This window comes from Pristiophorus japonicus, chromosome 1 (assembly GCF_044704955.1).
Source record: "Pristiophorus japonicus isolate sPriJap1 chromosome 1, sPriJap1.hap1, whole genome shotgun sequence".
NCBI classification, from domain to species: domain Eukaryota; kingdom Metazoa; phylum Chordata; class Chondrichthyes; family Pristiophoridae; genus Pristiophorus; species Pristiophorus japonicus.
In genome coordinates this window covers 59395491-59420955 of record NC_091977.1, presented here as the reverse complement: position 1 = coordinate 59420955, position 25465 = coordinate 59395491, and the positions used below count along the sequence as shown (strand labels likewise).

General features: G+C 45.1%; 1 protein-coding gene across 3 annotated transcripts in view; it reads right to left on the bottom strand.

The window, feature by feature from the left end:
- LOC139264010 (inorganic pyrophosphatase-like) overlaps positions 1–25465 on the bottom strand; it is a 240412-nt gene that overhangs the window by 109435 nt on the left and 105512 nt on the right. For 2 of the 3 annotated variants that reach the window (XM_070880115.1, XM_070880129.1), the window contains 5 exons: positions 17954–18081; positions 14183–14268; positions 10326–10395; positions 8001–8040; positions 1226–1578 (listed from right to left, as the gene is read on the bottom strand). In XM_070880115.1, coding sequence (XP_070736216.1) covers positions 1550–1578; positions 8001–8040; positions 10326–10395; positions 14183–14268; positions 17954–18081 — 353 coding nt within the window. In that variant the 3' untranslated portion in view covers positions 1226–1549. Of the gene's footprint in view, positions 1–1225; positions 1579–8000; positions 8041–10325; positions 10396–14182; positions 14269–17953; positions 18082–25465 lie in introns of those variants that run through there. The other variant, XM_070880121.1, reaches the window with a different exon arrangement.

Genomic DNA, 25465 nt, shown 5'->3' with positions numbered 1-25465 from the left:
CATGTCCTGATGTAAAATAGACTTGCTCGCCTTTAACTGGAAGGGGAACTGACCTCTTTTACATCAGGACTAGGAATAGAGTGAGGATCTAGGAATAGATATTGAGAGTCCTTACCTGTGGTTAGATATCTGTCCTGCTATGAGGGCAGATATGAAAATCACTGGTATGCTGCCTACAATTCTCAGCTTATTGATTTCACAACAGACATGAAATCATGAGCAATGCACAATAACAACTTGGCGCCTTTAACTTAATAAAACGCCCCAAGGTGCTTCATAGGACGGTTATGAATAAAAATAGAATTTGATACTGAGATATATAAGGCAATGTTAGGGCAGATGACCAAAAGCTTGGTCAAAGAGGTATGTTATGAGCCGAGGCACTGATTTAAAGTATTTTTTGAGGTCGAGTAGAACCAGTTACTGTCAGTTTTCAATGGCGGTTGGTCAAAGGATGCAATGAGAAATCACCGTTCCAATCAACGTTGTTCCAACTGTCAATAATGAAAAAAAGCATCTTGAAGCAAATTTCTCAGAAACAAACTAAAATTGCTCAACATCCATGGAAGAAAGCAGAAAAAGAAAGAAGCCGAGGCCCAGATCAATATCAATAGTAATGTCAGTTTCAAGCGATGCAGCAACAGCCAAGGTGAAAGTAATCAACGACAGCACTCACGTTAAAAAACTGATAGAAACATTTGGTATTTTTCTTCTGGATCCCCTTGACCCTAGCGAACCCATTCCCAGGGAATGCATGTGGGGGGAGCCTAACCACGATCACCTGCCAACTCCATTCAGCCGTTGAAATCTAAAGTAACATCGGGTACCCTCAACAACAAAGTCGATTTCTGCAGTTGAAGACTCTCACGCTAGCCCTATAGACCCAACCACACACAAGGTGATTTTGACAAGTTTCTCATAGATTTTTTTATTCAGTCCTTCTCACTCGGGAGTCGGGTATTAGTAATTTAATTAGTTATTTCATCGGACCACTGACAAAATTGAACCACTTGTTACCGCCGCCATTTTCAAATGCACACCTAAATTTCCGATAACATGGATACCAACTGGTGATGTATATTTGTAAAATTATACCCTGCATAATCTTGGATAGAAACAGTATCAAGACAGGTACCAAAAATGATCATTACCATGAACTGTATATTAGTGACTGCATGGTATCTAAAAGCCACTCTAAACACGGCTTTTGACTGGGACAATGGAAATGAATCCAAGTGTGTACCTTTTATTTATAAAACATATTACCACAGAGAAATGCAGGACCAATAACACAGGAAAAATAATTACTTAACATCACAGTTTGTAAGTATTAAAACGTAAGAAATCAACCTTTGACAAATAGTATCCACACATAGGCTGGCCAATACCTCTCAGCAGTTTGCATGGGCCAATCAGGGCTTCTTTTCGATGATTCTGTAGACTGCATCACTGATCAATTTCAGGCATTTCTACTTTGACATTTTGGATTATAACTGGTTCACAGAAGTAAAACAGAATTTGTTCTTTCATGTGTTGATGTGGACAATGTTTATTTGTTGAGGAAGTACCACTTGTTCACTGGAGAGAGAGAAACCGATGTGAGATAATTTCTGTCACTCAAAATAATTAGTGGTGTGTCTGGCTTTAATTCTAGATGCCCTTCAAAAACTACAATAGTTACACTGTTTCTCAAAAGGGAAGTCGTATCTGCCATGTAGCCATGCCTAAGCATTGCTCATCCTTCATGCTTACTTCTTTAAATCCTATCTATTGCCATCTTATGGCAGGCTCCTGCTAAATGGTGATTGAATTGACAAATACATTCTCAGCATAATGCTCAAATCAAGTATAAGGCAGTTATTTCCTATATTGTGCAATGTGTGAAAGTTAGTGGCTTGGGTTGACATGGTGCTGTGCACTTGTGCTTGGTTTCAGATGTGGGACATTTAACTGATCACACCCTGGCAGGCTCAGGGTTTCACTAACAGCTTGTTGCTGGGATTCTGGTTGCCCTAGACCATCTTGGATGCATTACAAGGGCCCTGACTGTAAGTCAGCCAAATTCAGGACCGAGGTGGCAACAACTTTCAGCCAGCTTTTTCTGTACCTGGTGCATCACAATAAGAGGGGGTATTAATCCTACAAATTGTGTGCAGCCTCTGTGAATCCTGCAGTAGATCTTGCAACACCTCACCTGTGAAACTGGCATTCTAAAACCCAAATTCTATAACAATGTTGCTGAGTAGACATCTGGCTTTTGCTGTCTTAGTGCAGAGGTTCTCAAACTGGGGGAGGTGTGGGGGATGCAACAAGTTCAACATGGGGCCCCAGGCAGGACAATCTGGGATTAGGGATAAGAGGAAAGCGGCAAAGTCCACCTACTCTGTCTCCTCCAGCAGCAAGTCTCTGGTGCACTTCCTCTTATCGACACCATGAGCAGAATTAAAGCACTGCAAGCACTAGTTGCAATTAAGTTATGTTTAAAAAGCAAACATTTCAGTTTAGTAAAAACAAATGAAATCAAACATGAAAGTAGAATTCCACTGGCTTCCTCATCCAAAAAGTCTAAGCTTGAAGGAAAAAGACAAAATCCATGGAGTTCTGTCCATTCAGTCAAGATGGGGTGTGCCATTTTCACTGTTAACATAGAAACATAGAAAATAGGTGCAGGGGTAGGCCATTCGGCCCTTCGAGCCTGCACCGCCATTCAATAAGATCATGGCTGATCATTCCCTCAGTACTCCTTTCCTGCTTTCTCTCCATATGATTTCATTCAAAAATGAAACTGTACTCTGCTGATGTTAGTGAATATGTACCCCATGTGGCATTAAGCCACACAGATCAGGAAGGTCCTTGCCTCATATGGTTCAAAAGGTATGTTGCTATCAGATCTTGAGCAGACCACCATAGAATTATAGAATGACACAGCCAGAGAAGATCCTTTGGCCCATCGCGCCAGCTCTTTGAAAGAGCTATCCAATTAGTCCCACTCCCCTGTTCTTTTCTCATAGTCCTGCATATTATTCTCCTTCCAGTATTAATCCAATTATATTTTGAATGTTACTATTGCATCTGCTTCCACTACCCTTTCACGCAGAGCATTCCAGATCACGACAACTTGTTTCGTAAAAACTGTTTCCTCATGTCACCTCTTGTTCTTTTACCAATGACCTTAAATATGTGTCCTCTGGTTACCGACCTTTCTGCCAGTGAATCATAGGATCACAGACAATTTACAGCACGGAAGGAGGCCATTTCAGTCCATCATGTCCGTGCCGGCAAACACTGGAAGCAGTTTCTCCTTATTTACTCCCTTAAAACATGATTTTGAACACCTCCATCAAATTTCCCCTTAACGTTCCTTGCTCTAAGGAGAACAATCCCAGTTCTCTGGCTGTATCATTCTATAACTCTATGGTGGTCTGGTCAAGATCTGATAGCAACATACCTGGTACCATTCTAGTAAATCTCCTCTGCATCCTCTCAAAGGCCTTGACATTCCTAATATGTGGTGCCGAGAATTAGCCACAACAGCTGGGACCGAACCAGTATTCTATAAAAATATAAATTCCTTTCTTTTGTACTCTATGCCTCTATTTATAAAGCCAAGGATTCTCGTAGGCTTTTTAACAGCCTTCTCAACTGGTCCTGCCACCTTCAGACGTGTACATACACCCCTACGTCTCTATTCCTGAACCCCTTTAAAATTGTACCCTTTCGTTTATATTGCTTCTCCTCATTCCAAAATACCAAAATAAAAAGAAAAAAAAAATTTCATTTATGTAGAGCCTTTCATGACCACCAGACGTCCCAAAGTGCTTTAGAGCCAAAATGAATCAATTCACACGTCTGTGTAAAGTTTCATCTGCCTTGTGTCTGCCCATTTCACCAATCTGTGTCTATGACCTCCTGGAGCCTGTTACTATCCTCCTCACTATTTACTACATTTCTGAGTTTCGTGTCATCTGCAAACTTTGAGGATGTAACTAGTAGAGTGGACAAGGGAGAACCAGTGGATGTTGTGTATTTGGACTTTCAAAAGGCTTTTGACAAGGTCCCACACAAGAGATTGGTGTGCAAAAGTAAAGCACACGGTATTGGGGGTAATGTACTGACGTGGAAAGAGAACTGGTTGGCAGACAGGAAGCAAAGAGTAGGGATTAACGGGTCCTTTTCAGAATGGCAGGCAGTGACTAGTGGGATACCGCAGGGTTCAGTGCTGGGACCCCAGCTATTTACAATATACATTAATGATTTAGACGAAGGAATTGAATGTAATATCTCCAGGTTTAAAGATGACACTAAGCTGGGTGGCAGTACGAGCTGCGAGGAGGATGCTAGGAGACTGCAGGGGGAGTTGGACAGGTTAGGTGAGTGGGCAAATGCATGGCAGATGCAGTATTGTGTGGATAAATGTGAGGTTATCCACTTTGGTGGCAAAAACACGAAGGCAGAATATTATTTGAATGGCAGCAGATTCGGAAAAGTGGAGGTGCAACGAGACCTGGGTGTCATGGTACATCAGTCATTGAAAGTTGACATACAGGTACAGCAGGCGGTGAAGAAGGCAATTGGTATGTTGGCCTTCATAGCTGGGGGATTTGAGTATAGGAGCAGGGAGGTCTTACTGCAGTTGTACAGGGCCTTGGTGAGGCCTCACCTGGAATATTGTGTTCAGTTTTGGTCTCCTAATCTGAGGAAGGACGTTCTTGCTATTGAGGGAGTGCAGCGAAGGTTCACCAGACTGATTCCCAGGATGGCAGGACTGACATATGAGGAGAGACTGGATCAACTGTGCCTGTATTCACTGGAGTTTGGAAGGATGAGGGGGGATCTCATAGAAACATATAAAATTCTGACGGGACTGGACCGGTTAGATGCAAGTAAAATGTTCCCAATGTTGGGGAAGTCCAGAACCAGGGGACACAGTCGAAGAATAAGGGTTCAGCCATTTAGGACTGAAATGAGGAGAAACTTCTTCACTCAGAGAGTTGTTAACCTGTGGAATTCTCTACCGCAGAGAGTTGTTGATGCCAGTTCATTGGATATATTCAAGAGGGAGTTAGATATGGCCCTTACAGCTAAAGGGATCAAGGGGTATGGAGAGAAAGCTGGAAAGGGGTACTGAGGTGAATGACCAGCCATGATCTTATTGAATGGTGGTGCAGGCTCGAAGGGCCGAATGGCTTACTCCTGCACCTATTTTCTATGTTTCTATGCCTGTATACCCAAGTCCCTGTTACTCAAGTCCAGATCATTAATATACATCAAAAAGAGCAGTGGTCCCAACACTGATCGCTCACCTCTGAGTCAGAAGGTTGTGGGTTCAAGTCCCTGGATCACAAAAAAAATTTAGTTGACACTCAATGCAGTACTGAGGGAATGCCGCACTTTTGGAGGTGCCGTCTTTCAGATGAGGCTGTTAAACCGAGGCCCGATCTGTTCTACCCAATATTTATCCCTCAATCAACATCACTAAAAAACAGATTATCTGGTCATATTGCTATTTGTAGAAGCTTGCTATGTGCAAAATGGCTGCTGCGTCTCCTACAGTACAACAGTGACTCCACTCAAAAGTACCTAATTGACTGTAAAGCGCTTTGGGATGTCCGGTGTCGTGAAAGGCACTACATGTGTACAGTTTTGGTCTCCTAACTTGAGGAAGGACATTCTTGCTATTGAGGGAGTGCAGCGAAGGTTCACCAGACTGATTCCCGGGATGGCGGGACTGACATATCAAGAAAGACTGGATCAACTGGGCTTGTATTCACTGGAGTTCAGAAGAATGAGAGGAGATCTCATAGAAACGTTTAAAATTCTGACGGGTTTAGATGTTGGGGAAGTCCAGAACCAGGGGTCACAGTCTAAGGATAAGGGATAAGCCATTTAGGACCGAGATGAGGAGAAACTTCTTCACTCAGAGAGTGGTGAACCTGTGGAATTCTCTACCACAGAAAGTTGTTGAGGCCAATTCACTAAATATATTCAAAAAGGAGTTAGATGTAGTCCTTACTACTAGGGGGATCAAGGGGTATGGCGAGAAAGCAGGAATGGGGTACTGAAGTTGCATGTTCAGCCATGAACTCATTGAATGGCAGTGCAGGCTCGAAGGGCCGAATGGCCTACTCCTGCACCTATTTTCTTTGTTTCTATGTTTCTATAAATGCAAGTCATTCATTTTTCTTTCTTTGAACTCTTAAAAATGCTCATACAGTTCTGCTAAGCCTGCAAATGCCAACATTCCTACCCACCGAACAAACTACATCCTTAATGAAGACCAGCAGATAGGAGGCACTTCGGCTACCCCTTCCCAGGTCCATGGCCATGTCTCCGGCATCTCTTTTCAGTAAATCCTTGATTCGGTGGCCAGCAATGCTACTGCATCCCTGAATCTGGATGTTGCTGCTTCTTTCCACATACTCCAGAGTCAGTAGTTGCAGAGGTAACCAGACGAGTGAGGCAAACACAATAGAGTAAGAAGGTAATAGAAGAAAAGGAAAAGTGAAAAGATATAAAGGAACAGGGAGAAAGAGAGATTGAAAAAAGAACAGAAATGGATGAGAGATCAGAAATGGAGGAGAGTGAAAAAGTTAAGCAGGAGAGAAGAGCAAAGTCCAGAAATGAAGGAGTAAGACAGACAGAAAAGGAGAGGGAGACAGATATGGAGGAAAGAGAAACAAAAATAAATGGAGGGGATTGAGAGACAGACATAAATGGAGGGTAGAAAGGGACAGAAATGGAAGGGGAGAGACAGACAGATAGATAGATAGAAGTGAGTAAGACAGAAGTGAGGGAGAAATGAGAGCTGTAAATGACTTGGGTCAGCAAAGCCAAAAACAGCTTGGGGTTGGACTTGGTGTTACATACAACTTTACAGCTCAGAAACAGACCCTTTGGCACAATAGGTCTATGCTCCACATGAGCCTCCTCCCACCTTACTTATCTCATCCTATCAATATATCCATCTATTTTTTTCTCCCTCATTTACTTATCTAGCTTCCCCTTCTCACAATCTCACCACTCTCTGAGTATTATGTTAAATCATAATTCTTCTCAACTTAAAAGCAAATTTAATTATTTTCATCCTTCTTACTAGTTGGGGTAGATTTTGACTTTGTGCAATAGTGTAAATGAGTCAGCAGCCCGTTGATTGACTTCAATGGAAATAAAAATCGGGAGAGATGTAAAGGGGGCTGCCGACTCGCTAGCGTCCGTTTTACCCTATCGCCCAAAGACACGATCTACCCCGTGGTGACAAAAGGAATCAGCTGTCTGCTTCAAAAACATTTATATTAGGAAAAAACAAATGGGCTGGATGTTCCGGTGCTGTCCACCTCTGTTTTTGCCCCAGAGGGGCGGTAATGGCGGCGGTGAGCTCTTCTGGACGGATGGCCAGCTTCTAGCGCCCTGCTGGGGTTTTCGGGGCCGGTTTCAGCGGGGCGTGGCAGAATATTACCGCCCAAAAGAGGCGAGCCAGTGTGCAATAGCCCTGGTTGCAACACCGGCTCGATTTTTGACTCTCCCCCGACCCATAGCACTGCGTAGCGTGCCCTGGTGGGAACGCCTGTGAAGGCAGGTGTTCCAAGCTGTAGCGGCTGCAGTGAGGTAGGTAATGCCAACCTCAAGTAAGTGATTCTTTTTTCTTTTTTTTGGCGATTTATGTTGTGGTGGCGTGGGCTTTGAATTGGGAATGTTTTTTTGTCAGGTTTTCTTTCTCCCCAGACCTCTCAAAGCGCTCACGGGCCGATTCTTTAGCTTGGGATTTTCGCATGCTCAGCTGGGCTGGCGCCCTAAGAGAGGTGTGTAACACTTCCCTTACCGCTCCGTCCCACACTCAGGGCCCAGCTGCCCAATCTTGCTGACTAAGACGCAAACTTTTTCCAGCCGGTATCAGGACCACCCCACCGTCATTAATGCCCCGAAATCCTAAAAGCTGAAAATCCAGCTCAAACATTTGCTTATAAGGTAAATTTACTGAAAACATTATACTGACATCATACCTTCATCTTGGATCCTGTTTGGTTGGACATATTCTGGTGCCTGTAAAACAAAGTACAATTAACATTTCCCTTATGTACTGACTCACCCAGTTCAGCTGTAACTTTACAGCTGAATATTGCACTTGAGCTGGCTCTGTATTCTTTTATTATTATCCACATGTAAATAGCTGGTGCAAAAAGAACATTGCTTAAGTAGCTGGAGAAAAGTGTAGGTCCACTTGATCAGCATCCCTGCCACTGAATTTAATACCCATCTCCTCCAATACCAGCGCACTGTGGCTGCAATATACACATTCAGAATGTATTGCAGAAATTCATTGGGCTTACTTTGAAAACAGCTCCCAGAACCTTTCCTACCATGGAGGTCACAAGCACCAACACCATTCGTACAGTATCACCTGCAAGTTGTCGTCCAAATCACAAGCCATCCTAACTTGAACATGTATTATCTACCGTTCCATCATTATTTCTGGGTCAATATTCTGAAATTCTCTACCTAACACCATCATGGGAGCAGCATCATCACAAGCAGTGCAGCTGTTCAAGGAGAAAGCCCATGGATGGGCAATAAATGCAGCTTTGCCAGCATCACCTGCATCCCGAGAACAAATTTTAAAAAGCATAAAGCACGTTGGTCAAGGTTTGAAGAGTTACAAGTGCAAATTTTCCCAACTGGTAGCATGGCAAATCACACTCACCCAGCCTGCAGTGCGATGAACTTATACTTACAACCAGGGAATGGCTCATTTTAATCGTGGTTGGTAGCTTGCCCACTGGTGGACAGGACATCACACACATATCCAAGTGACATCATTGCAACTTCAGTGAAATATTACAATGAAGGTGAGAACTTCCTGCTCCCTTCAGCACCAGATGCACAAAATGGGCTGAAATCTGGCATTACTGCCATTTCTGGTTGGTAATGCCCATTATACACCCAAAAATTGGGCATGAACAATCAGAAGATCTACCCCGTAATCTCTATGTACCACATGATCCTGAAATCTATTCCATTTCTGTATATTTTAAACAAGTTCTGCGGAACCTACTTGCAGAAAGGGTGGCGTGCTCCCAGTTTTGATCATACTAGTCAGGGTTATCAGTGACTGCATTTGTCACCAAATTATGCTCATTAGTTATTCAGAACCTAAACTAATTTTTTTGCTGACATTAACATGGGTACGGTAGCATAGTGGACTAATGATCCAGGGACGTGCGTTCAAATCCCACTACGGCAATTCAATAAAATCTGGAATAGTGTCAGTAATGGTTACCATGAAACTACTGGATTGTCATAAAAATCTATCTGGTTCACTAATGTCTTTTAGGGAAGGAAATCTGCCATCCTTACATGGTCTGGCCTATATGCGAATCCAGACCCACAATAATGTGATTCATACTTAACGGCCCCCTGAAATGGCATAGCATGTAGCGTAATTAGGGATGGGCAATATATGCTGGCCTTACCAGCACATCCTATAAATGAATTTAAAAAAAAAGCAATTTGCACCTTTATATTGCGTCTTTAGCATAGTAAAATATCTCAAGGAGCGCTATCAAACAAAATTTGACACTGGGCCAGGAGATATTAGGGCAGGTGACCAAAAGCTTGGTCAAAAAGGTAGGTTTTATGGAGTATCTTAAAGGAAGAGAGAGAGGTAGAGAGGGTTAGGGAGGGAATTCCAGAGTTTAAGGACTAGGCAGCTGAAGCCACAGCACCCAATGGTGGAGTGATGAAAAATGGGGATGTGAAAGTGGCCAGATTTGGAGGAGTGCAGAGTTCTCGGAGGCTTGTAGGAAGTTATAGAGATAGGGAAGGGTGAGGCCATGGAGGGTTTTGAAAACAAAGATGTTCATTTTAAAATTGAGGTGTTGCCAGACCAGGAGCCAATGTAGGTCAGCGAGTACAGGGTGATGGGCGAACAGGACTTGGTGCGAGTTTGAATATGGGCAGCAGAGTTGACAGCTATGATTTATTTGCAACAAGGCTAATATCAGCTTTTCTGCCCTTGAGACAGAGTGGGGTTATGAGAAGGATGAGCTTTGATGGGCCAAATGGCCACTGCCCCACCTTTGATGATACTAATGTTCTGACACCTCATTTAGCATGGCGCATTCAAGAACTGGTTAAATTCACCTGTTGAAGCTGATCAATTCAATTCCCTAGGCAACCTAGGACCTTAGTTCCCCACCTTTTATTAATGAGGAAATAATAATTATCCATCTGAAAGGTGCAATGTCATGGACATTGTCTTTACAAACAAAGCTGGTAAACAAACTATAACTTTACTGTGTTACTGTATTCTTAAACAAATTCCTACTTACTGAATGTACAATCGATTCTGCTTCTTTGCGGCTACAATGGAAGGGGCTGTATTGGATTGACACATTTTTGCTGAGGTTAAAAAAATAAATGATTACAACATTTGTTACATAAAGTTCAAACAGGAACATTTATAAGTAGAGCTACAAGAATTAAAAATGATTAATGGCATATTCATTTTCCAAGGTATTGCAGAGCTCATAATAGATCAACAATTTATATCTCCCTACTGGCTAATAATGCAAGTTTTTGAGGTCAAATTCACAGCAAGAAATAGATATTTTGAATTATCCCATACACAATAATTAAGAAAATTAAACTTGAATGGGACTAAAAGCCGACAAATCCCCTGGACCTGACGGTCTACATTCTAGGGTTCTAAAAGAGGTGGCTGCAGAGATCGTGGATGCATTGGTTTTGATCTTCCAAAATTCCCTAAGATTCTAGAACGGTCCCAGCGGATTGGAAGGTAGCAAATGTAACCATTATCCAAAAATGCTGGAATCCATTGTTAAAGAAGTGGTATCAGGGCACTTAGAAAATTATAGTACGATTAGGCAAAGTTAACATGGTTTTATGAAGGGAAATAGTGTTTGCAAATTTATTTCAGTTTTTTGAGGATATAACTAGCAGGGTAGATAAAGGAGAACAAGTGGATGTAGTATATTTGAATTTCCAGAAGACATTCAATAAGGTGTTACACAAAAGATTACTACACAAGATAGGGGCTCATGGAATTGGAGGTAAAGTACTAGCATGGATAGAGGATTGGTTAATGGACAGAAAGCAGAGAGTAGGAATAAACGGGTCATTTTCTGGTTTGCAGGCTGTAACTAGTGGAGTTCCACAAAGATCAGTGTTGGGGCCTCAGCTATTTACAATCTATATTAATGACCGAGATGAAGGGACTGAGTGTAATGTATCCAGGTTGCTGACAATTCAAAGCTAGGTAGGACAGAAAGCTGGGAGGAGAACACAAAGGGGTCAAAATTGCCCACCGCCTGAAACGAGTCACACCGACCAAGTGTTTCATCCACCCCAAAGCATGGGGCAGACAATCCAGAGAAATTCAGAAGGTTGTGGCTTTATTTGGAGTGGGGCGGAAGTGGTCCCATCATCGGGGCGGAAGTGAGGTCAAGTCAAAGTAGCCGCCACTAGCGGGGCGGAAGTGGGGGGCGGGCCGGTGAGGCCAACGCTCCAAGTCATCAGCGCCGCGCTGACGACATAATCGCACTGTGCTGATGACATCATCGCGCTGGCACATCACAGCACCCCTCCCCTTCAGTTAAAGGGGAGGGCCACTGCGAACTCTGCAGCCATTTTAGTGGCAAACACTGGGCCACCAGGGAGGGTTTCGGCCGGGCCAGTGGCCTGGCACCCAAGAGGGGATGCCAGCAGCGCCACCACCCCTTTAAGGGCGGCCGCACCGCCAAGCCACAGAAAGGATAGACAGCAAATTTGTCAGTGGCACCGACCAGTGGCGGCACTGCGCGTGCAGGGCAATTTCCGAAAGGGGCAATTTTGGAAAGGGGTCACCACCGATCGGTACGAGTCGGCGTGTGCACACCGTGGCGGGATGGTCCCCTACACCGCTCCAAAACTGAAGGAGGGCAATGTTCAAACTGGCGGCCCCCCTGTGGCAACCAGTCTGCACTGACCCGTGGCTGCCGCTCTCAGCCGGCCACGGGCCTTATAAAAAAGGGCAATTTCGGCCCCAAAGGGAGATATAGATAGACTAAGTGAGTGTACAGTAAGGTGGCAGATGGAGTATAATGTAGAGAAATGTGAGGTTATTCACTTTGGTAGGAAGAATAGAAAATCAGAATATTTTTTAAATGGAGAAACTATTAAATGTTGGTGTTCAGAGAGATTTGGGTGTCCTCATGGAAGAAACACAGGTACATGCTGGTACAAGCAATAAGGAAGGCAAATGGCATTTTGGCCTTTATTGCAAGGGGTTTGGAGTATAAGAGTAAGGAAGCCTTGCTACAATTGAACAGAACCTTGGTGAGACCACACCTGTACACAGTTTTGGTCTCCCTATCTAAGTAAGGATATACTTGCCTTGGAGGTGGGACAACAAAGGTTCACTGGGATGAGAGGGCTGTCCTATGATGAGGGATTGTGTAGAATGGGCCTATAATCTCTGGAGTTTAGAAGAATGAGAGATGATCTCTTTGAAACATAAAAGCTTCTGAAGAGGGATAACAGGGTAGATGCTGAGAGGTTGTTTCCCCTGGATGGAGTGTCTAGAACTAGGGAACACAGTCTCAGGATAAGGGGTAGGCCATTTAAGACTGAGATGAGGAGGAATTTCTTCACTCAGAGGATTGTGAATCTTTGGAATTCGTTGCCCCAGAGGGCTGCGGATGCTGAGTCTTTGAGTATATTCAAGACTGAGATAGATAAGATTTTTGGACTCTAGGGGAATGAAGGGATATGGAGATCGGGTGGGAATGTGGAGTTGAGGACAATGATCAGCCATGATCCTATTGAATGGCAGAGCAGGCTCGAGGGGCCATACGTCTTACTCCTACTTCTAATTCTTATATTCTTAAATGGAAAGAAGTGAAACAAATTAACAAACAGGAGCCATAGCACTGTGATAATGAAGGTATTACATAGAATTTATACCATAGAAACAGACCATTCGGCCTATGCCGTTGTTTATGCTCCACACGAGCTTCCTCCCATTCTATTTATTCATCTCATCCTATCAACATATCCTTCCATTCCTTTCCCCCTCATGTACTTATCTAGCTTCCCCTTAACATGCACCAATGTTATTCAACTCAACCACTCCAGGTGGTAGCAAGTTCTACGTTCTCACCACATGCAAGATGCAGGAGGTCCGTTTTCCCTGGGGGAAATAAAGATGGTCCCAGGTATCAGGAATTAAATTTAGGACCAAAGAGTAATATAAGTTAGGTTTACTCTCGTTGGAAAAGTAGAGACTTTGAGGTGACTTAATTGGAATACACTGGAGACGAAATTGCCCCTTTTTGAGAGGCCTGTTAGCGCCTCTGGGCATGACACTTTTCGCTTGGGTGGGGTGCTACCGGCTCCCGGGAAATTGCCTGGGAGTTTGCAGAAGCTCTGTAATTGCAGTGCTGCGCCCCGTGGGTAGCGCCCTGGGCCACTGCGCAACCGGCAATGATGTCATCGCCATGAGTGGCAAACCCCAAGCGCTGCGTGCCAACCCCTCACTGCACTGTGGGGAAAATTGCCACGCGGCCCGCGAGGCTGCCACGAGCGGGTGTCAACGCCAGCTTCGCGGATCGCAAAGCTGGCCGACGTCCGGTCGCGAGGGGAAAATGAAAGGGGAGGTCGCCAGCGCCTATCGCCGCCATCTTACATTTTTTGCCATCTCTCAAGTCAGCTCACTTACTTCGTTCTCTGCGTGGTCCGAGCTGCCATCGTGCAGCCCGGCATTCCATTTTGGGTGCCGGGCTGCAGGCCAGGTACCACATTGCCCTGGTGGTCCAGCGGAGGCTGTCAGAGGCTTTGCAGAGTGCACAGCGGCCCTCCATTTTAAGCGAAGGGGAGAGGCATTGAAGCACGTTAGCTGCGTACCCTATCGCACCCAGTTAACGCCGCTGGTCCCACCCCTAAAGGAAGTGGACGCACAAAATTGTGCTCCGTTTCCTCAAGGGGCGATAAGTCCAATTCAGCGGCCAAGGCGGGAATTCCACACCCGGCGCAGAAGGTCCCTACCTGAGCAGGTTATCACCTCCAATTGGGGCGCAGGGCAATTTCGCACCCACTATGTACTATCACAAATATTTGTAAATGTTCCCTAAAAAGATTAAACAAGCTTACAACCTTACCACTTTTATAGTTAAACATTATTGAAACTCACCAGTTAATATTACCTCCATCAGTTTTTTGGGAGATTAAATCATTCCAGTTCTGATGAGTAGACTTAATCACTCCAATTGCAAAATCCTACAAACATAAAGTGAAAACATTATGGGCTAGAAATTCGGTTCTCAGCGAAAATGGTATTTTTTCACCAAAATTAACGTTTTTGCTTCGCTATTGCTTTCAGGCCGTAAATTAAAACTTTAATTTGCGCAGCGGTAAACCCCCCGCCCCGCAAAAATTGGAAAAAACAAACAAAAATAAATTCACAAAACATTTACAAGATACTTATCTATCGAATCGCTGAAAATGAATTAAAAAATAAAAACGTTAACACCTTTTTGCAGGTCTTCATACTTACCGCTGCTGACAGGGCTGCCCTGTCGGTATTCTGATCGCAGAATATGGGTGCAGAAAGCGCTAAATTTTTGCCGAAAACTTTATTTCGGGTCTTGCACGGCGGTGCTCCTCTGCCCAGCGGTACGTGGAAAGTGCCGCTGCAAAACTTCACCAAATTTCCCGCCAATCGGGTTTTCGCCAAAAAATGATGAAATAGCACCAAAAACACGGTCACAAATTCAACAAATTTCTAGCCCTATGTTTATATGTCTGTATGACTCTGAATGGTCTAATTTAACAGTAAAATTGTTTAAAAGTTGTAAGAAAAGAGTAACAGTCCCGAAAGAGAATGATTTCAACCCTTTATTTTTAAGCTGCATGTACTCGGTATTGCACAAGAAATGTTTTCTATTTAATATTTAAGTTAGCAATTTAATATTTAAGTCAACAACGCAGAGGTCGGAAGCGGCGAGGAGTGGCGGTTGGAAGCGGCGTGGAGCGGAGGTCGGGACCGACGTGGAGCGGAGGTCGGGACCGACGAGGAGCGGAGGCCGGGACCGACGAGGAGCGGAGGTTGGAAGTGGCGGGAAGCGGAGGTCGGGACCGACGAGGAGCGGAGGCCGGGACCGGCGAGGAGTGGATGTTGGGACTGGCGAGGTCTGGACCGACGAGGAGTGGATGTTGGGACTGGCGAGGTCTGGACCGACGAGGAGTGGATGTTGGGACTGGCGAGGTCTGGACCGACGAGGAGTGGATGTTGGGACTGGCGAGGTCTGGACCGACGAGGAGTGGATGTTGAGACCAGCGAGGTCGGAAGCAGAGAGGAGAGGTCGGAAGCAGAGAGGACAGGACGGACGAGGCAGAGAAGCAGAGAGGTCGGAGCCCAAAGGTGGAGCAGCGTGGACAAGGCCAAGGGAAGACGCAGCACGGGCCAATAGTGAGGCTGTGAGGTTCACTATGAATTCCAAATAGAGGGCAGTAGGAGTACGTTTGAGTTTGTATGTATGTATTGGCACAAGCCATCTTGGATCCCCTTGCCACTGGATCAAGACCTTGCTCCATCAAGCCCATGTGGTGGCTGGTGTGCAATGGCCACCCCACATTAAAAGAATTCACGCACAGGCATCTTCCACCATTTAAAATGAGTTCATCAGTCACTTGAGTACCCATTTTTAGTGTGGATGCAAGTCATCCTCGATCCCAAGGAACTGCCTATGATGATGAAGTTAGCAAGGAAAATGGGAAAAATGATCAAAGTTGCAGAAGTAAGAGTTTGTTTTCCAGTAACTGCCACTTTCACAATGTGACTTCTCTGAATGTTAACTACAATTTTCAGCCAGCATTTCCTTTGCAATTTGAGTAAAGTTTGAAATGTGTATTAAAAAAACGATTAACCATTTTGGTACTAGTAGCACACAGCAGAAACCTCAATGACCGGTTAATAAATGGTAACTTGCAATAGCACGATCACATTTCTGGATTTATTTGACCATTTTTTCACTGATAGGAGTTATTTTAAAATGTGCTTTAAAGTTAAATTTTGTTTTAAACTCTCAAAACAGCAGGTAAATATTATGTTTCAGAGATCCAAGATCCTGGGAGACAATGAAAGATAATTAAACATCCCAGCAACTGTTCACACTCATTGCTACTGCAACAATCCTAATAATTTGAACTCAGCAGGGTCCTTGTGGACCACGCTCTTGATGGGTGAGGGGCAATTCAGAAGTCAGTTTTGAGTCAAGTTTTAAACAAAAACAGAAAGAAAATTGTAGTCTGGCTTTTGGAATTGGATTGCACAGTCAGTCAGGAAAGAAAGTGCTGTGGGAAGTTTGAAAAGGAATGGAGAGAGACTTTGCCCTGGGCGGTAGATGCAGAGAGATTATTCTGTTTAACCGAAGTAAGACGGCTTACTAGAGTGGGGTAGTGCTGCGTGTTCCTTATTATATCATTACATGGGTACAAGTTTACCAATTGATCAAAGCAACTTTGATCATACCTGTTGCTCTATACGCTTCACCTTACTGTGGAATGAAGAAGCTTATTGATTTGACCCAAACTTTGCCACATATTGGCCCTGAAACCTGGCCTTGTCGGGTCTGTACGGTACATATGGACCTGGCGAAGCCTCGCAAAAAACGGTTTTCGGCACACAATGCGCATGCGCCGAAAACCAGCTTTTCCAATCTGTCAAGATTTGTCTGAACACATCGAATGCATCCCAGCAGGAAGGACATTCGCTCGGGCGAGATTGGGTTATCTGCCCATCTCTTGCCCAGTGAATGTCCTTCAAACTCTTGCGCCTGGTAAAAGCAGGCACATAGCCTACTTTTACCAGCATAAGAGTTTTAAAACATATAAAAATAAAATTTAAAAACACATTTTTATGTTTAAAAACTCTATCCACTAAGGTGTTTATTTAAAACCCTATTTAAAAAAAAAATTTAATTCCAAAAAAGATATTTTTTCTAAAATATTTAATTAACTTTACTTTCAATTAATGTTAAATAAGTGAAGTGTTTTTTTCTTTTTTATGTTGTGTTTGGGTGTTTTAGGGGGTATTCTCATTGATAGTAATAGGAACTCGGAGATACGGAGTTCCCATTATTATCAATGAGAATACTGTACCATGATTGGTTGTCCAGTACCACATGACTCCAACATCTGCTTCCATATCTCCAAGACGTGGATGCGCTGCGAAGCGCGGGAAGAGAAGGCCTCCGACTGGAATCCAAGGCACCTCCAGGACCGCCAGGTACTTTCGTAAAATTATATAGGGTCGGAGACATTCATCCAAAGGAAGCCTCCAAACGGAATTTTAGGACCATAATGTTAACTCAACCTGCCTTCGGATGGATTAAAGAAATAAACATGCAAAAGACACAGAGATCTGCTGCAGATCACAAGGGGACTCTACTATTACTCCTCCAAGTCCCACTAGCAGGCAAGTTGATAAAAGGCTGCATGAGCATGAGCACACAGAGGGAACTTCCTTGACAAGTTAGTAAAAGACGACCTGCAATAGCACACAGAGAAAGGCCAGGTCAGTAAATAAAAACTTGCAAGATTATTCTGTTTCCACTTAACAATGAGATCCTGCAAAAAAATTAAAATCAGGTTTCAGGAAAAGAAAATCATAACCAGAAAAATTGTAAATGAACTCGCTCCTGTTCCCTCATCTAGAAGTGTCTTTTTTGAGGGGTTTGGAGCAGTGTTAGTGCTTCTGCAGAAAAGTTTTTCCTTTAGTAGTGGCATGAACTTCTCATGCAGGAGCAGAAAAGAAATGTACTTGGTATTTATAAGCATGGAGATCAAATGTTCGACCTGCTCATGCCCCTTCCAGTGTATCTCCCCCGCCTCCCTCTCCACATCAATGATTCACCTACACTGTAGAAGATGCAAAGGACTCTACATTCAATACACAGCATACCCGGTTTTTGAATTCTCCATTGAAACCCAACTGGTTTTCCAGCTTTCCATCAGGAATCTTGTATAATTTAAACCAATCAACTGTGGCCTCCAGGTAGCCTGGTTTGTATTTCCTGACATCATTAATGTCTGTGGGTTGTAAATGAAAAAATTAATTCATAATAAAAGCAACATTTCCACAATGTATCATAACAACATTCACTGAAACAATGGCTTTAATGCATCGTGTCCTTTCTTTAAAAAAATAAATCCAATATTTCTCTGTGTGCTATATCTTTTTGAATATAGCAGCCAGTCCTCTGGCATTATTCCCGTTTCTATTGGATTTTCATTTTTATATATATATATATATATGCACAGATGCAATCTATCTGGACCTGGGGTCTTATCCTCTCTAAGTTTGGCTAGTTTACAATTTTCTTGCTTTAAAATTTTTGGTTCACATATATCGAATTATGGAATGGTTACAGCACAGAAGGCCATTCAGTCCATCAAGCCCGTGCCAGCTCACTGCAAGAGCACTTCAGCTAGTCCAACACCCCCGCCCTTTCCTCGTAGCCCTGCAATTTTTTTTCTTTTAGGTACTTATCCAATTCCCTTTTGAAAGCTGTGATTGAGTCTGCCTCCACCACCCTTTCAGGCAGTGCATTCCAGATCTTAACCGCTCGCTGTGTAACGAAGTTTTTACTTATGTCACCTTTGGTTCTTTTGCCAATCACCTTAAATCTGTGTCCTCTGGTTCTCGACCCTTCCGCCAATGAGAACAGTGTATCTACTGTGTCCAGACCCCTCTTGATTTTGAACACCTCTATCACATCTCCTCTCATTCTTCTCTGCTCCAAGGAGAACAACCCCAGCTTCTCTAGTCTATCCACGTGATTGAAGTCCCTCAACCCTGGAATCATTCTTGTAAATCTATTCTGCACCCTCTCTAAGGTCTTCACATCCTTTCTAAAGTGCAGTGCCCAGAATTGGATGCAATATTCCAGTTGAGGCCGAACCAGTGTTTTATACAGGTTCATCATAATTTCCACGCTTTTGTACTCTATACCTCTATTCATGAAGCCCAGGATCCCGTATGTTTTTTTAACTGCTTTCTCAAACTACCCTGCCACCTTCAATGATTTGTGAACATATACCGCCAGGTCTCTGTTCATGCACCCACTTTAGGATTGTATCCTTTAGTTTATATTTCCTCTCCTCATTCTTTCTACCAAAATGTATCACCGCACTTGTGTGTTAAATTTCATCTGCCACGTGTCCACCCATTCCTCCAGCCTGTTTATGTCCTCTTGCAGTCTATCACTATCCTCCTCACTGTTCACTATACTTCTCCAAGTTTTGTGTCATCTGCAAATTTTGAAATTCTGCTCTGTACACCCACATCCAAGTCAATAATATATAGCAAGAAAAGCAGTGGTCCTAGAACCAACCCTTGTGGAACACCAGTGTATACCTTCCTCCAGTCCAAAAAACAATCCTCTCAAAGATGTGGGCCGACTCCCATGTTTTTGAGGGTATCTTCACTATCCTTGACATTGATACGTTTTTGCTAACATGCCCAGGGTAATGAAAATAACCTTCGCTAATTGCTTTTAATTACCAGAATTATTTTGTGTCTCCAGATTTCAGTGAACAATAGCATCACAACGTAAGATCTTGCTTTAAGTTTAAATTATGTGAATTTATTTTTAACAGATGAACAAGTGAATAACTAAATACATCTATTTACAATAAAAGCCATTTCTATTTATCTTCTTGAAGTTGCAGTCTAATGCTACACTATTCTTAGATTGCAGAACGATGTGATCGGGACCCAGGAGAGGCGTGAGTTCGGGGCCCATGAGGCTAGTCTCCAGACGTCTTGGTTAACCCTTGCCACTGGACCAAGACCTAGCTCTGTCAAGCCCGTGTGGTGGCTGGTGTGCAACGGCCACCACACGTTAAAAAAATCCACACACAGGCATCTCCCACCCTTCAATATGCAGTTTGGGATTTGGAATATTAGCTCCTTTATTGAAACACCTGTGAACTCATTGAACTCATCCCTTTTTGGTGTGGAATCAAGTCATCTTCAATTCAAAGGACCACCTAAGAAGAAGATTCTTAGGTCAAATCATTTATTTATTTGCAGTGTTTCTTTTCTTTTATTTCTTACCACTGCAACAGCTGATACAGGCTTACACTGATCTCATGAACTACTAGGGACCGAAATTCAGACTCCCGATAAGGTCTGTTACCACTGGAAAGCAGCAGCCATGCGGCGGTGTGGAGTGGCTGCCGATTTTTTTTCGAATGGTTGCCGCTCGCAAAATTCTCCTCGGTGGTTTTTCCGGCGGTCTCCACTTCCGCCGAACCCTCCTAAGTGCGTCATCAAAGCATGCACCGCTGATCTCCCACCTCGCAAACAAAGTTTACCTAAAAATATTCCGCCAATTTTTTCTGTCACTGCACTGTGTGCAAAATGGCAATGCGGCCGCCATTTAAAGGAGATGCCGTGGCCGGCATCTTTTAAATTTTGTCAGCAGATTGCCAGGCCGGCCCGACAATTATGCCCCCGGGTTCAGCCGGGCCACCAAACAGCCTGGCACCTCCACTTGGGTGGGAAACTCTCCCTGGTGGCCCAGTGGACCCAACTAAAATAATCACAAAGCTCACAGCGGCTCTCCCCTTTAACTGAAAGGGAGAGACATGGTGACGCGCCAATGCGATGACATCATCAGCTCTGCGCTGATGACCGACAGCGGCGGACACTCCACCCGCCCCCACTTCCGCCCTTCTTATGACCGATCTTCTCCATACTGCTACCACTTCTGCCCCCATTATGACTGACTTCCACCCCACGCGAAAAAAAACGACAAAGAGCTGAATTTCGCAAGAGATGCTGCCGGATCCACCACGGCAGCCAGGACTCATCAAAAACGGTAGGTGCGCCCTGTTTCTGGCAGAACTGAATTTCTATCCCCCAGTCTCTCAACTTCACCCTGCTCAATTCTTCTCTTTAAACATCTCTTAAAAATTGTCACTGAGACATCCTGCATTTTTGAGTAAAGAAAGACTTGCATTTACATAATACATTTCATGACCTCAGGACATCCCAAAAAGTACTTTTGAAGTGTAGTCACTTTGATAGTGTAGGAAACGCGGCAGTCAACCTGCCCACAGCAAGCCCCACAAACAGCAATGTGATAATGACCAGATAATGTTTTAGTAATGTTGATTCAGGAATAAATATTGGCCAGGGATAACTCCTTTGCTCTTCTTCGATATGGTGCCATGGGATTTTTTTACGTCCACCTGAGAGAGCAGACAGGGCCTCGGTTTAACGTCTCTTCTAAAAGGCAGCACCTATTACAATGCAGCTCTTCCTCAGTACTGCACTGAAGTGTCAGCCTCGATTTTTGTGCTCAAGTCTCTGAAGTGGGACTTGAACCCATAACCTTCTGACTCAGAGGTGAGAGTGCTACTTACTTATAATGTCCTTACTCTACAGTATGAGAGCACACAAGGCACATTCTGGGGATAAGGTCACTCTGTGACCTGAACTCTTTATTCACAGGACTCCAAAGACAGTGACCCTGCGTGCAACCTCCCTTTTTATGCCTGAGTGATCAGGTTAGCAGTGTCTCCCACAAGTTCACCCCTTGTGGTCAAGGTGTGCATTTAGATTGAGTGTATACAGTACACTGTGGTTACATACATGACATCACCTCTCCCCACAAAGTCTTATTGGAATCATAGGTTTAGTCTTTCAGGTGGTCTATGCTCCCTCGTGGAGCGCCGCAGTTGGGGTTCTGGTTCTTGGACACTGACGTGAGTGTCTGTCACCTGTGGTGATTCCAGCCTGTCCGGACTAACCGCAGGGATTGTGTATTCTTCTGATTGCTCTTGATGCTCGTTCACTGGCGGTGTGGTGAGCTCCATCTCATGGTCTTCTTCAGGTACCTCCGTGTCGATGCTGAACCTTTTTTTTTACTTGGTCCAGATGCTTACGGCATATCTGACCATTGTTGAGTTTTACCACGATGACCCTATTCCCCTCTTTGTCAATTACAGTGCCCGCAAGCCATTTGGGCCCCATGGCGTGATTGAGGACGAATACAGGATCATTTATTTCTATACATCTCCCCCTCACATTACGGTCGTGGTACTCGTTGTGTGACTTGCGCTTGCCCTCAACTATGTTGGTCAGGACTGGGTGAATGAGGGACAACCGAGTTTTGAGTGTCCGTTTCATAAGTAGCTCTGTGGGCGGGACCCCCGTGAGCGGGTGCGGTCGGGATCTATAGGCCAGCAGGAGACGCGATAGGCGACATTGTAGGGAGGACCCTTGAATCCTGAGCATACCTTGCTTAATGATTTGGATCGCATGTTCCGCCTGGCCATTGGAGGCCGGATTGAACGGCGCAGTCCTGACGTGGTTGATGCCATTGCCCAACATAAATTCTCGGAATTCGTAGCTTGTGAAACATGGGCCATTATCACTAACCAGGATGTCTGGCAAGCCAAGGGTTGCAAAGATCACACATAGGCTTTCCACGGTGGTGGATGATGTGCATGAATTCAGAATGATGCACTCGATCCATTTCGAGTACGCATCTACCACAATATGGAACATCTTACCCATGAACGGGCCAGCGTAGTCAACATGAATGCGTAACCATGGCCAGGTGGGCCAGGGCTACAGGCTGAGCGGGGCCTCCCTGGGGGTATTAGCCAGCTGGGCACACGTCGTGCACCTGCGAACACAGTGTTACAGGTCTGAATCAATTCCAGGCCACCAAACGTGTGACCGGGCAATGGCCTTCATCAGCACAATGCCCAGGTGCTCGCTGTGGCGTTCCCTGATGAATGCCTCCCTGCCCTTCTGGGGCATAACTACCCAGCTGCCCCATAGTAGGCAGTCAGCTTGGATGGAGAGCTCATCCATCCGTCTGTGGAACGGTCTGACCTCCTCAGGGCATACTCGTGTGTGGGCGCCCAATCCCCAGTCAAAACACATTTCTTAATCAGGGATAGAAGGGGGGCTCTGTTTGTCCAGATTCTGATCTGGCGGGCTGTGATGGGGGAGCCTGCTCTGTCAAAGGCATCGACAGCCATGACCATCTCGGCGCTTTGCTCCGCTGCCCCCTCAGTGGTGGCCAGTGGAAGCCTGCTGAGCGCGTCAGCGCAATTTTCAGTGCCAGGCCGGTGCCGGATGGAGTAGTCATAAGCAGCCAGCGTGAGAGCCCATCGCTGTATGCGAGCTGATGCGTTGGCATTGACCGCCTTGCTGTCTGACAGCAGGGATGTTAATGGCTTGTGGTCCGTCTCTAATTCAAACTTCCTACCAAAGAGGTACTGATGCATTTTTATTACACCGTAGACACATGCAAGCGCTTCCTTCTCGACCATTCCATATCCCCGTTCAGCTTGAGAGCGCGACCTGGAGGCATAAGCCACAGGTTGTAGTTGACCCTCAGCATTGCCCTGCTGCAACATGCACCCAACCCTATAGGACGATGCATCACATGTCAGAACCAATTTTTTACAGGGGTCGTACAGGGTCAACAACTTGTTTGAACAAAGTAGGTTTCGCACCCGATCAAAATCCCGCTCCTGACAGTCCCCCCAAAACCAATCGCAACCCTTACGCAGGAGCACATGTAGCGGCTTCAACAACGTGCTCAAGTTCGGCAGAAAGTTCCCAAAATAGTTCAACAGTCCCAGGAATGAACGCAACTCCGATGTGTTGCAGGGCCTGGGTGTTTGTCGAATCGCCTGTTTTGGATTCAGTGGGCCGAATCCCATCTGCAGCAACCCTACTGCCCAGAAACTCAACCTCAGGAGCGAAGAACAAACATTTAGACTTCTTGAGTCGCAGGCCTACCCGGTCCAGTCAGCGTAGCACCTCTTCCAGGTTGTGGAGGTGTTCCTCGGTGTCCCGACCCGTGATGAGGGTGTCGTCCTGGAATACGATCGTTCCAGGAATGGATTTAAGCAGGCTTTCCATGTTTCGTTGAAAAATCGCAGCCGCTGATCGAATGCCAAACGGACACTTGCTTTAAATGAACAGTCCCTTGTGCGTGGTGATGGTGGTCAGTAGTTTAGATTCGTCAGCCAGTTCCTGGGTCATATAGGCTGAAGTGAGGTCCAACTTGGTGAACAGCTTGTCGTCTGCCAGAGTGGCGAAAAAGTCCTCCGCTCTCGGGAGCGGGTATTGATCTTGTAGGGACACCCGATTGATGGTGGCCTTGTAGTCGCCACAGATCCTGACAGAGCCATCCGCTTTTAGTATGGGAACGATGGGACTCGCCCAGTCGCTGAATTCGAGAAGCGAGATGATGCCCTCTCTCAACAGCCGGTCCAGTTCGCTTTCGATCTTTTCCCGCATCACATACAGCACCGCTCTGGCTTTGTGGTGCACTGGCCTGGCGTCCGGGGTGATGTGTATCACTACTTTAGTGCCTTTGAAAGTCCCGGCGCCAGGATGGAATAGTGAATCGAATTGTTGTAGGACTTGTGAGCACGAACTTCACTCCACAAATGACATTGCGTGAACATCCCCCCATTTCCAGTTCATCTCGGCTAACCAGCTCCCCCCCAACAGTGCGGGACCATTGCCCGGGACAATCCAAAGCGGTAGCCGATTCATAAGCCCATTGTGTGTGACAGCCAACATTGCACTGCCTAGCACCGGAATGGTTTATTTCGTGTAAGTCCGTAATTGTGTGTCAACGCGTGCTAATTTGGGTCTACTGGCTTTAAGTGGCCATAGCTTCTCAAATTGCTGAACGCCCATGAGTGAATGGCTGGCCCCAGTGTCCAGCTCCATGCGTACAGGGATACCGTTTAATAAAACCCTCATCATCATTGGCGACGTTTTGGTGTATGAACTGTGAATATTCGCCACATGGACCCGCTGCACCTCGACGTCCATCGATTTGCCCCAAAGGTCATCCTGCCTCAAAGAACCCCCTTCTGGTCCATCCGCCTCCTTAAGCCTGGTTGCAGGCTTCCTGCACATTCAAGCTAGGTGGCCACTGAGATTGCAGTTCCTGCAGACAAACTGTTGAAATCTGCAAGATCTAGCTGAGTGTTTTCCCCCACACATAGAAACATAGAAAATAGGTGCAGGAGTAGGCCATTTGGCCCTTCGAGCCTGCACCGCCATTCAATAATTTCTTCAGTACCCTTTTCCTGCTTTCTCTCCATACCCCTTGATCCCCTTAACCATAGGGGCCATATCTAACTCCCTCTTGAATATATCCAATGAACTGGCATCAACAACTCTCTGCGGCAGGGAATTCCACAGGTCAACAACTCTCTGAGTGAAGAAGTTTCTCCTCATCTCAGTCCTAAATGGCCTACCCCTTATCCTAAGACTGTGTCCCCTGGTTCTGGACTGCCCCAACATCGAGAACATTCTTCCCGCATCTAACCTGTCCAGTCCCGTCAGAATCTTATATGTTTCTATGAGATCCCCTCTCATCCTTCTAAACGGCAGTGAATAAAGGCCCAGTTGATCCAGTCT